This window comes from Podarcis vaucheri (assembly GCF_965113315.1).
Source record: "Podarcis vaucheri genome assembly, chromosome: 4".
In the NCBI taxonomy this organism is placed as follows: Eukaryota; Metazoa; Chordata; class Lepidosauria; order Squamata; family Lacertidae; genus Podarcis; species Podarcis vaucheri.
The window spans coordinates 9,725,630-9,737,904 of record NC_138762.1 but is presented as its reverse complement, the minus strand read 5'-3'; the positions used below and the strand labels follow the sequence as shown (position 1 = coordinate 9,737,904).

Here is a 12,275-nt window from a genome sequence, read left to right as displayed (position 1 = left end):
CCCAATTGGGAAGAAATTTCTTTGTGTTGCGACATTGCCCCACCACAAAAAGCTGCTCTTAAAAACACCCAACAACTTTTTTTTTGATGTTACACGTGTGACTAGAATCTCCCGTTTTGTGTGGAGGCTCAAACAGTCCTTTTTTAAAAATGTGGGTGCATAATGTGACCATCGGAGGATGGTTTTATTAAACATTTTGCTCAACGGTGTGGCTGTCAAGGGCATAGCAATGTGATGTGTTGGGTTTCAAAGATGGCATGTCTTGGGCTGAACCCTGGAGTCTTCTTCTTTCAAATTTCGTCTGCAAATACATGAAAAGATGCCAAACCTCCACTCAGTGGAACACAGGGGGACGCACACCCCTAAACATTTTGTGAATCTTTGTAGTTTTGTCCATTTACTGTATTTGTTTTTGCTGATTTGAAGTATAAAATGGTGATTTTCTTGAGTCAAAATGAGAGTACCCCTAAACATTTTTTAAGGGGGGGGGGAAGCATTGCCTCCACTCAACATTGAAAATCCTCTAATAATTTCAAATTGGACAATCTATCTTTTTACGTTCCAAACTAATGTTTGGCCTTCCAATATGTGGCTTTGCACAACTGAAGTATTTTACGACGTTTTACCCTCTCCTTGCCTCCCAAATCCATTTTTATTGGATCCAATTCTACTCAGCCTATTAAACAGCCTAGTTTTCCAGCACTGTTGTCAGGTAGATCTCCCCTCATGGGTCATTCCCCTTTCTAGAAACAGGGGGCAGAGTGTCCTTCTAGGACTGAGGAGGTGCGGGTTCAAATCCCCTCTCAACTAGGGAGAGTTTCTTAGACGAGATGTATACTGCCTTACCTCACCGGGTTGTTGTGATGTTGAGGTGGGAAATGGCGAGAACCGTGTGGGCTGCTTGGAGTACCTTGGAGGAAAATTGGGTTGTAAATGAAACGAAACAATATAATAATAATAATAATAATAATAATAATAATAATAATAATAATTTGTACCCCGCCCATCTGGCTGGGTTTCCCCAGCCACTCTGGACGGCTTCCACAGAAAGCAAAAATACACTAAAATGTCACACATTAAAAACTTCCCTAAAGAGGGCTGCCTTCAGATGTCTTCTGAATGCCAGGTAGTTGTTCATCGCTTTGACATCTGGTGGGAGGGCGTTCCACAGGGCGGGTGCCACCACCGAGAAGGCCCTCTGCCTGGTTCCCTGTAACTTGGCTTCTCTCAGTGAGGGAACTGCCAGAAGGCCCTTGGAACTGGACCTCAGTGTCCAGAACGATGGAGGTGGAGACGCTCCTTCAGATATACAAGACCAAGGCCATTTATGGCTTTAAAGGTCAGCACCAACACTTTGAATTGTGCTCAGAAACATACTGGGAGCCAATGGAGGTCTTTCAAGACTGGTGTTATGTGGTCTCGGCGGCCGCTCCCAGTCACCAGTCTAGCTGCCACATTCTGGATTAGTTGTAGTTTCCGCTTGCTGCCCACAGACGGACACGGTCCCATTCCCAGTGTTGAAATAAGATTCAGCTGTCAGCCAGCCCAGCTCCTGCACATGAAATGGGCTGGTTTAGCCATTTTGTCCATTGCCTCAGGCAGCAAAACATCTTCTAGCCTGTTGCTGGAGACGAAAGCACCCCGATTGTCCTGGACAAAGCCTGATTTAGACAAACACCACAAAATGTTTGAAGGAAAAACTCAGATGAAACAAACAAATGGAATAAATCCATGCTTCATGAGGGCTCGCTTTTATTTAGAGGAAGGCCGGAAATAATTTTGGTCCTGAGCGCTGAACTAAAAGCAGGGGAAAGAAGTAACCAGAGCTATTGGGGGGAAATCTCCACTTGCACTGAATTTGGAAAAACTGCAAAAGGAGTTTTTTGTCACCACAGCAGTCAGCAAGGATGGGGAAGAGATTTGGTTTGGATTGCATTTCGATGCATACTTACTTAATCTGTGCTTCCTGAAACAATTAGCAAACTTTAACACAGGTCGCCGTTGACATCCACACTTCTCTGAATTTTGCAATGCAGTTCAGCAACCAAAAAGTGTGTACAAAAATTGTTAGGGGGAATTAAGTGTGAAAATGCATATATGAGACAAAATTGCATACAAAAAAAATGCATATATTGGGATAAAGAGGAATTAACATGCTGCCGAATATTCACAAGGAGTTGTTCCTTTAATTGCGAACTTAAGCAGAATTATAGTGGGCTGAGAAAATGAGAAACGAAGAAACCATAATTAACAAATTCACCCACCTCTAGCAGTGAGCCAGCTGTTGTAGGAAGCAAAGAGACAGGACCTGGTGTTGATCATCAGCTCTCTTTCTTGCCTGGTCCCTAAGAATAAGTTGCATTCTTTACATTAAATTCCCATAAAATAAATGTCTTGCACACCCAGAAATTCTCTTTGTCTCGCACGCCTACGCAAGCACACACCATAATAAATGTTTTCACGTTCAAGATGCTCTCAAAAACTTAACCCGGTTTCGCCAAGAATTCGGTTCCACAAAATGTCCGACTTGGCTTTGGAAATTGCCACTTAGAGTCCTGTACAGATACTTAAGAAACAAAAGAAAATGCTCCAATCGTAAACAAGAGTTAAGACGACCGATCCCAATGCAATTCATGCAATTCACTTGGATTGTGACCACTGGATCTTTCCGCTTAATGGATGCTGCAAATCTCCTTAGCAAATCCACTAAACCCTGGACCAGCATTGGGGGTGTTCAAACATATTATGGGCTTTTGCAAGAAGACGGGTGACTGCGCCTCCTGCTGATTATTTTCCTTCATCTTTTAAAGATGGAAACCATGGCACATTGGAGGGGGGGGGAATTAACCCTTCCCTCCCACACAGATTTCCCACCCAATTCACACAATAAACATCTCTAAAACAGGACCCAGGAGATTAAAATGCCATAAAGACATGCAAAAGCATGATAACAACTATAACACACAGAGAGAGATTATTTGTGACACGCAGATGTGAATCAAGTGGATCATTTTGGGGAAAGATTTGCAAGCGAGCGAGAGTCAAAGTGTCTAGCCATCTCTGGTCTTTTCTCTCTCTGTGTGTGTGTGCAGTCAAGTCTTCACTATGACCTATCAGAATTTTCTGTACAGTGTAGCACATCCTGGCAAATTCATTCTTCATAGATGCCAAAGGGGTTCCTATTTTCCAGCCTCTACCTTTTGGGGGACGCGGGTGGCGCTGTGGGTTAAACCACAGAGCCTAGGACTTGCCGATCAGAAGGTCGGCGGTTCAAATCCCCGCGACGGGGTGAGCTCCCGTTGCTCAGTCCCTGCTCCTGCCCACCTAGCAGTTCAAAAGCACATCAAAGTGCAAGTAGATAAATAGGTACCACTCTGGCGGGAAGGTAAACGGCGTTTCTGTTCTGTGCACTGCTCTGGTTTGCCAGAAGCAGCTTAGTCATGCTGGCCACATGACCCGGAAGCTGTACGCTGGCTTCCTCAGCCAATAAAGCGAGATGAGCGCCCCAACCCCAGAGTCGGACATGACTGGACCTAATGGTCGGGGTCCCTTTACCTTTACCTTTTGCTTTAAAGGGAAGCATACGGCCTGGGTGTCATTTTGAATAAACTCCAAAATATGTGGTTGAAATTTCAACATAAGGATGTCGAGGTGCAGCTTGCAAAAGCAGATTAGAAATTTTCCCTGCTTAGGGACTGACTGTCTCTCATCTACAACAGGGGCCAGGCCTCAGACTAGAATATACATCATCTTCCTTTGGATATCGGGCTGTTTAGGAGCCGTATTATCTGAGTTTAAAAAGAAAATGACCCAAAGAAAAACAACTCTGGATTTTTTTCACTCTTAAATTATTGTCCACCTTTTGGCTACAGACCCGTAACAATGACTGCTCCCCGCTTAAAACGGGGGGCGCCCTTTGCGTGGACGCGTGCAGCCCCTGGATCTGGAGCGGCTCCATCAGCATAGGCTTGGCTTTGCCTTCCCTCAGGTGGGATACCTGGAGGTATCCGCCTACCTCAGTCAGTTGTCCAATCCCACCTGGGGGAAGCGTTGCCAAGGAGACCAGGCCAGGTAGGGGAGGGATTAGCTGCCCACACAATAGAGGGAGGATCTTACCTAGGAACCCTCACTTGGCTCCAGAGCTTCTCCCACCCTACCCACCCTCAGTTAATGTCTTATTTTGCAGGTTAACTTGTCTTCACAGGTTTTGCAGGTTAACTTATCTTCACAGGTATGCGGGCGCTGCTACGTTAAGGTTGCTGTCAAAGGGCCGGAAAGGAATTTCCCTGCATTGGCAGGTTTCGCCTTTCCCGTAGCAAAACGTCACAACTTTGGCGGTATCAGGCCTTGGGCGGAATCCTTTTGTCCATCTTCCTCTTGCGGCGGCGATACCAGGGTTCCCCGTTAAAGGGGTTTATCAAGGGAGGCTTTGACCGTACGCCGAAAGGTCGTCATTGCTCTCTCCTGCGGAGGCAGCATAACGGGGGCGGCTATCTCTGCTTGAACATATGCTCTCCAGAGCCGGCCCATCCCCCCCACACACACACACTGGATAACCCTGATGCTCCCTAGGTCCCTGGCTGGGGACCGGGGAGGGAGAACGCCCAATGCCTGAGCCAAGGTCTACCCACATTTGAAATTTAATAAGGTTGTGGCCAATTTAATCCCATAGCACGTTGTCTTGAGTCGTTATTCCACATGACGGGGGGACCGTGCAGGATCTGGGGACTCCGCCTGTCCACGCAAAATAAACACTATCACAAAGGATTATTCATATATAAAATGTGAATCTTCTTCCATATTGTAAGCCTTCGGGGTGCGATATCAAAAGCCAGTTTCAACATGGCTCCATTACACACAGCTGTTGACAGGAGCATGGTTCTAATTTTCTCGTTAAGTAGACAGTTTGGGGAGTTGTTTTGCTTTCTATGCAAGTAATAATAATTGGCAAATCCATTTAATAGCCAATATTGGATGGGGGAGGTATTGAACTCACAGAGGGCTCAACATGCCATAAAACCAGCCTAGCTTAGTAGCTCGGGTTTAGGCCAAAGTTTGAGAGCAGTAACACCCCATGATAGGGTTGCCACATTTCAAGAAGTAAAAATAAATTTAAGAAAGGTTGTTGAGTTTTGGGGAAAAGTTTTGAAAATCCAGACATTTCCCAATTTCCCGAAATTCATTATTGGAATCTCAGACATGTCCAGGGAAATCCAGACATATGGCAACCCTACCCAATGAATTGTTTTTATGAGTTTTTATCCAACGAAGTCATGCTCAGAGTAGAGTAATGGACTACAGATAGTGATGTTTATTGATTTCGGTAGCTGCTGCTTCTTTTTTTAAATAATCTTTATTAGTTTTTCAATTAGATACTCCACATACACATATTGTATTATATTTTACATTTATACTTGCTCTTCAGAGCTGACTTCCCTCCTTCCTTCTTCTGGTTTTTTTATATCGCATATAATTTTCTTCCATTTTATCTATTGTTATTCATATTCCATATCTGTCCATAGTGTATCCATAAACAATAATTCCTCATGTTTATACAATTCTTGTTGTCTGTCTGTATTCATTTACCACTACTGTTCGTTATATTAGTTTCCTTATACATTTTGCTTCTTATTATTTTCATTATCCATCACTTTTCTTAATCTTTCCCGTTATGAGGTTTGTTTCCATTTCTACTGGTTTTACTATTTCATCTTATCTTTCCTAGATACAACATACATTTCCCCCATTCTTTTTGAAATGTTTCCTCACCCTGTGGTCAAATTTCCCCCGTTAGTTTGGCTATTTCTGCATATTCCATTACCTACTGCTAGCCCAGGTTTGGACATAGCTGTCAACTTACGAAAATAAGGGATCAGCAGCCAAAATAAGGGATCAACAATTACTTTGATAAAATACATATTTTGTTGCATGCAAATGGCTTTAGATACCTATTAGGTCCATAAATTACCATATAGCATATATTCAACACAAAAAAACAGCAACAATTTGTTGTTGACAAAGGACAGCTGGACATAGAAAGGGCCCCATTACCTTCAGTAGCTTATTTAAGGGACATCATCAATGAGGAACAGCAGCGGGACATGGCGCTGGGATAAGGGACTGTCCCGCCAAATAAGGGACACTTGACAGCTATGGGTTTGGAAACAGCAGCAATTACCAACAGTAGAAGAATGGTGACAGATTTCGGTAGCTTCTTAGCCGGCTGCAACCCGATGACACCATAGTTGGCTGCCTATGGACCACATTCTACAGTTCCACGCTACGCAAATGATTGCAAGTTCTGCTGCTTTTATGTGTGACAGAATAGGCTTTCGGTCAGTCTTGTGGCATGATGACTTCTTTCTTTCTTTTTGCTTTCAGTGCCTCCATTAAAACAACTGGTGCTACAGACAAGGAACCCATTTCCTTAGGACGGGACCAACTGGTCGACGTTAAGCCCCTGCCTTCCATTCCTGAGTAAGCAGAAGGGACAAGCATGTAGCCTGCATGAAACGTATAAAAGACTTATTTGAATAATAGTACAAAATAATAATAATAATAATTCAAAAATCAATAAAGTGGTGCTAGATCCTCTGTTGTCTCTGGAATCATTTGCAGAATTGTGTCTGGATCCATCCCATCAAGTTGCTTCCCCAGATGAGAATGGCGAGGGTTGGATTTTGGCAAAAATGGAGAGCAAAAAGTAATAGTAATTTATTATTTGTACCCCGCCCATCTGGCTGGGTTTCCCCAGCCACTCTGGGTGGCTTCCAACAAAGATTAAAAATACATTAAAATGTCACACATCAAAAACTTCCCTAAAGAGGGCTGCCTTCAGATGTCTTCTAAAAGTCAGATAGTTGTTCTTCTCTTTGACATCTGGTGGGAGGGCGTTCCACAGGGTGGGTGCTACCACCGAGAAGGCCCTCTGCCTGGTTCCCTGTAACTTGGCTTCTCGCATTGAGGGAACCGCCAGAAGGCCCTCGGCGCTGGACCTCACTGTCCGGGCAAAACGATGGGGGTGGAGACGCTCCTTCAGGTCTACTGGGCCGAGGCCGTTTAGGGCTTTCAAGGTCAACACCAACACTTTGAATTGTGCTCAGAAATGTAAAGGTAAAGGTAAAGGTACCCCTGCCCGAACGGGCCAGTCTTGACAGACTCTGGGGTTTGTGCGCCCATCTCACATCTATTGGCCGGGGGCCAGCGCTGTCCGGAGACACTTCCGGGTCACGTGGCCAGCGTGACAACGCTGCTCTGGCGAGCCAGAGCCGCACACGGAACGCCGTTTACCTTCCCGCTGGTAAGCGGTACCTATTTATCTACTTGCCCCCGGGGGTGCTTTCGAACTGCTAGGTTGGCAGGCGCTGGGACCGAGCAGCGGGAGCGCACCCCGCCGCGGGGATTCGAACCGCCGACCTTTCGATCGGCAAGCCCTAGGCGCTGAGGCTTTAGCCCACAGCGCCACCCGCGTCCCCGCTCAGAAATGTACTGGGAGCCAATGCAGGGCTTTCAGGACCGGTGTTATATGGTCTCGGCGGCCGCCCCCAGTCTGCCGTGGGCCTGTTTTAAAGAGTAAAGTTCCAAATCTCTGCTGCTAAAGGCTCTGTGCCTTTACAGGCCAATTACTAGGGATTCCTAGCGGGCTGAGCACTGTAGATCTTGTTTCCAATTGTTTGAAAGGGGAGAAAAATATTTTAGTGGTAAAAGGATAGCTCTCTGGATGCCTAGATCCGGGTTCAGGGCAAGTACTTTTCAGGAGAGAACCCCAAGAGATTTAAAATCGCAAAACATCCATCAAAGTGAAGAGTGGGAATGTAACCTGTTAGACCTTTAAAATATCCCCTTCTAAGTTGTAGCGCTCTCAAAACAAGGAAGGATTGGACTCTGATTAATAGAATACACTTGAGGCTTGACCAGCAAGACTCTGGAAGGAGGTGCCCATAATAATCCTCTCCACCCCTCGGCCCAGGTTGTTTTATTCACAAAATAACTTTTTACACAGTGTTCATAAGAACCAATCAGATTTCCTCTGAGCATTTAAAAAAATAAAACCCACGTGGGGACGAAGTCAGATCAGAAGAAATCCTGTTAACTACAAAGACTACTCTGAACATGTATACATAAAGGTAAAGGTAAAGGGATCCCTGACCATTAGGTCCAGTCGTGGCCGACTCTGGGGTTGCGGCGCTCATCTCGCTTTATTGGCCGAGGGAGCCGGTGCACAGCTTCTGGGTCATGTGGCCAGCATGACTAAGCCGCTTCTGGCGAACCAGAGCAGTACACGGAAACGCCGTTTACCTTCCCGCTGGAGCGGTACCTATTTATCTACTTGCACTTTGACGTGCTTTTGAACTGCTATGTTGGCAGGAGCAGGGACCGAGCAATGGGAGCTCACCCAAAGTTGCTTCCAAAGTTCCCCACTTCCCTTAGCATAGAAAGAGACCGCACATTTGGTAACTTGAAAAATAATTTACTTACAAACTCTTCAAAGGTCAGATTCATGTGCTTTTCCACACAGCAGCAAGACAGACAACTTAGTTTCAAAAATGGTTTCTAAATTATCTGTACAGAAACAGAGAGGTGGCTTGCTAAAGCCACACGGCCTGGGATTGGAGCAACGTAGCTCAGACGCCCGCATTGGAAGGGTTCACATGGTGGAAGAGAAAGAACAAAGAGTCTGGTAGCACTTCCTCCCAGTGTGAGTAGGTGTGACCTAGCTAAGGCTGGCAGGACAGCTTACTCTATGGTCTTAACCCCTTCATGCATTAATTAGAGTTAAGCATGTTGGTTTTATGAGACTGGATATATCCCACAGATCTCAGGTCCTCCTGGAGGGGTTTCCCAAACAGTGGCATAGCGTGGGGGGTGCAGGGGGGGCCAGCCGCACCGGGCGCAACATCTGGGGGTTAGGGTTAGGGGGCGCAAATCCACGGGTTAGGGGGCGCAAATTACTTGCCTTGCCCCGGGTGCTGACAACCCACGCTACGCCACTGTTCCCAAATGGAACATCTGGTTTGCCACTGTGAGAACAGGGTGCCTTTGGCCTGATTCAGCAAGGATCTTCCTTCCTTCCTTCCTTCCTTCCTTCCTTCCTTCCTTCCTTCCTTCCTTCCTTTCTTTCTTTCTTTCTTTCTTTCATATCCCACCTTATTTTCCCCAAGGCGGCATACATGATTCAGATTCCTCCATTGGACTAGATGAGCCTCGGGGTTCCCTTCCAACTTTACAGTTCTACGACTCCATGGCTGAGTGGGAATTTGAACCCCTTGTCTTCAGGCCCAATACTCTAACCCAGCCTTTCTCAACCTTGGGTCCCTAGATGATGTCGGTCTGCAACTCCTGTCATCCATGACCACTGGTCCTGCTAGCTAGGGATGCTGGGGATTTGTAGCCCAACAACATCTGGGGAGCCAAGGTCGAGAAAGGCTTCTCTAACCATCACGTCACACTGAATCTCAAGTCTTGGGCTGCCATTTCCCATTATCCCTGACAAGTGGCCATGCTGGTCAGAGCTGATGGAGTCCCACCAACACCACCAGGTCCACAGGATCTCCATTCTTGTGTTAAAAAACAAGAGTCTCTAAGCCAGGCTTCCTCAAAAAATATGGGTCTCTTTAATACCCTGGATGTCAGTGCTTAGAGCAGGCTTCCTCAAACTCAGCCCTCCAGATGTTTTTGGCCTACAACTCCCATGATCCCTAGCTAGCAGGACCAGTGGTCAGGGATGATGGGAATTGTAGTCTCAAAACATCTGGAGGGCCGAGTTTGAGGAAGCCTGCTCTAAGCACTGACATCCAGGGTATTAAAGAGACCCATATTTATTAAAACACACAAACACACACAAGTCTACATTGAGGTCCTTGCTTGGATGGAAGTCTCATTCTCTTTGTCTCTTTTTCCCATTCCTTTGTGTCCCTACCTTCATGTCAGCTCCATCCTTTCCTCCTCTCTCCTTAACTATGCAATAGTCACATATGTATCCCAGATCTACATTATTATTTAAGATGGGCAAGGATTTCCCATTCAGTAACCACCAACCATCAACCCTTGTGACATTTCTGGGTCACAATCAGGATTCCTCCACCTCAGAGTAATATATATTATAGTGTTCCATTTTTAATGAGCAATCCATTATTTAGGCAGAGGCATTAATGATGTATAACCAAGTCAGGACCCCGGAGTTAAACGTCTTTCTGTGTCATGTTGCGGAAGTGAAATGGGAGGGGGGCAATTTTCTCCATCCAGATCTACATCTGTAACGTAAGTAACATGTTGGGATTATGCAGGAACCTCAGAGCTACAGACATAATCTCAAGGTTGTGGGTTTGTGTCCCACGTTGGGCGAAAGATTCCAGGGTTTCACGGGGTTGGGCTAGATGACCCTCGTGGTCCTTTCCGATTCCACGATTCTATAATCTTCCTTTCTACTACTTTTCAACACCTCGGGGGTGGGGGAGATTTCATGTATTTTCTGACCGCGCCGTAAAAGCAGGAAAGTTGGCATTGGGCACTGAACTCCACATCAAGAATCCCAATTCTCCATTAAAAAAAGAAAGCAGGTTTCTAATAATAATTTTCCCAGTAGTGATGTATGGAAGTGAGAGCTGGACCATAAAGAAGGCTGATCGCCAAAGAAGTGATGCTTTTGAATTATGGTGCTGGAGGAGACTCACTGGAAGGACAGATCCTGAAGCTGAGACTCCAATACTTTGGCCACCTCATGAGAAGAGACGACTCCCTGGAAAAGACCCTGATGTTGGGAAAGATGGAGGGCACAAGGAGAAGGGGACGGCAGAGGACGAGATGGTTGGACAGTGTTCTCGAAGCTACCAGCATGAGTTTGACTGAATTGCGGGAGGCAGTGGAAGACAGGAGTGCCTGGCGTGCTCTGGTTCATGGGGTCACGAAGAGTCGGACACAACTAAACAACAACAACAAATAAAAATTTATTATTTGTACCCCACCCGGGCCTCCCCAGCCACTGTGGGCGCCTTCCAACAAAGATTAAAAATACATTAAAATGTCACACATGAAAAACTTCCCTGAACAGGGCTGCCTTCAGATGTCTTCTAAAAGTCAGATAGTTGTTTATCTCTTTGACATCTGATGGGAGGGCTTTCCACAGGGCGGGCGCCACCACCGAGAAGGCCCTCTGCCTGGTTCCCTGTAGCCTTGCTTCTCGCAGTGAGGGAACCGCCAGAAGGCCCTCGGAGCTGGACCTCAGTGTCCAGGCAGAACGATGGGGGTGAAGACGCTCCTTCAGGTCTACTGGGCCGAGGCCATTTAGGGCTTTAAAGGTCAGCACCAACACTTTGAATTGTGCTCGGAAACTTATTGGGAGCCAATGTAGGTCTTTCAAGACCTGTGTTATGTGGACTTGGCGGCCGCCCCCAGTCACCAGTCTAGCTGCTGCATTCTGGATTAATTGCAGTTCCCGGGTCACCTCCAAAGGTAGCTCCACATAGAGCGCATTGCAGTAGTCCAAGCGGGAGATAACTAGAGCATGCACCACTCTGGCGAGGCAGTCCGTAGACAGGTAGGGTCTCAGCCTGCATACCAGATAGAGCTGATAGACAGCTGCCCTGGACACAGAATGACCTGCGCCTCCATGGACAGCTGTGAGTCCAAAATGACTCTCAGGCTGCACACCTGGTCCTTCAGGGGCACAGTTACCCCATTCACGACCAGGGAGTCCTCCACACCCGCCCACCCCCTGTCCCCCCAAAACAGTACTTCTGTTTTGTCAGGATTCAACCTCAATCCATTAGCCGCCATCCAACTGGCTCCAGGAACTCACACAGGACCTTCACCGCCTTCTAGTCCCCTTGTAGATTGGATGGATATTAGCAATGAGCAATGACTCTGTCCCAGACTGCAGCCTGTTTCCATTGTCCAACAAAACTGAGCAGAAGTCTCTGTGAGCTAGCCCATATCTATATGATGGTGCGTGCATTTGTTTCATGAAAAATTGAATAGCTGAACAGAAAGGAGTCCATTCATTTCTGTTTTTATTTGTTACAAAACCAATGCCTTGACTGATGAATGGTTTTACTGTTTGTTTTTTTAATGATGCTTTTTACTGTTCGTTGGCTTTGGGACGTTTTGCTGGAAGACACTCAGGAAATAAATAAATGTATACCATGGATGTCTGCAGGAAGAGGGAGCTTATGTATTTAATTACACGCATGGCTCCATCTCTCCCTTCCCTACAGACATTAATGCAATATGCAGAGATGTCAGGGAATGTGCTTGTGATGTTACAGTGTAACTTTCCT

General features: G+C 46.2%; 1 protein-coding gene across 1 annotated transcript in view; it reads left to right on the top strand.

Moving 5' to 3' along the window:
* MAP6 (microtubule associated protein 6) overlaps positions 1–6,594 on the top strand; it is a 59,989-nt gene extending 53,395 nt beyond the window's left edge. The window contains exon 4 of the mRNA XM_082219426.1: positions 6,382–6,594. Coding sequence (XP_082075552.1) covers positions 6,382–6,481 — 100 coding nt within the window. The 3' untranslated portion in view covers positions 6,482–6,594. The remainder of the gene's footprint in view (positions 1–6,381) is intronic.
* Positions 6,595–12,275: the final 5,681 nt, after the last annotated feature.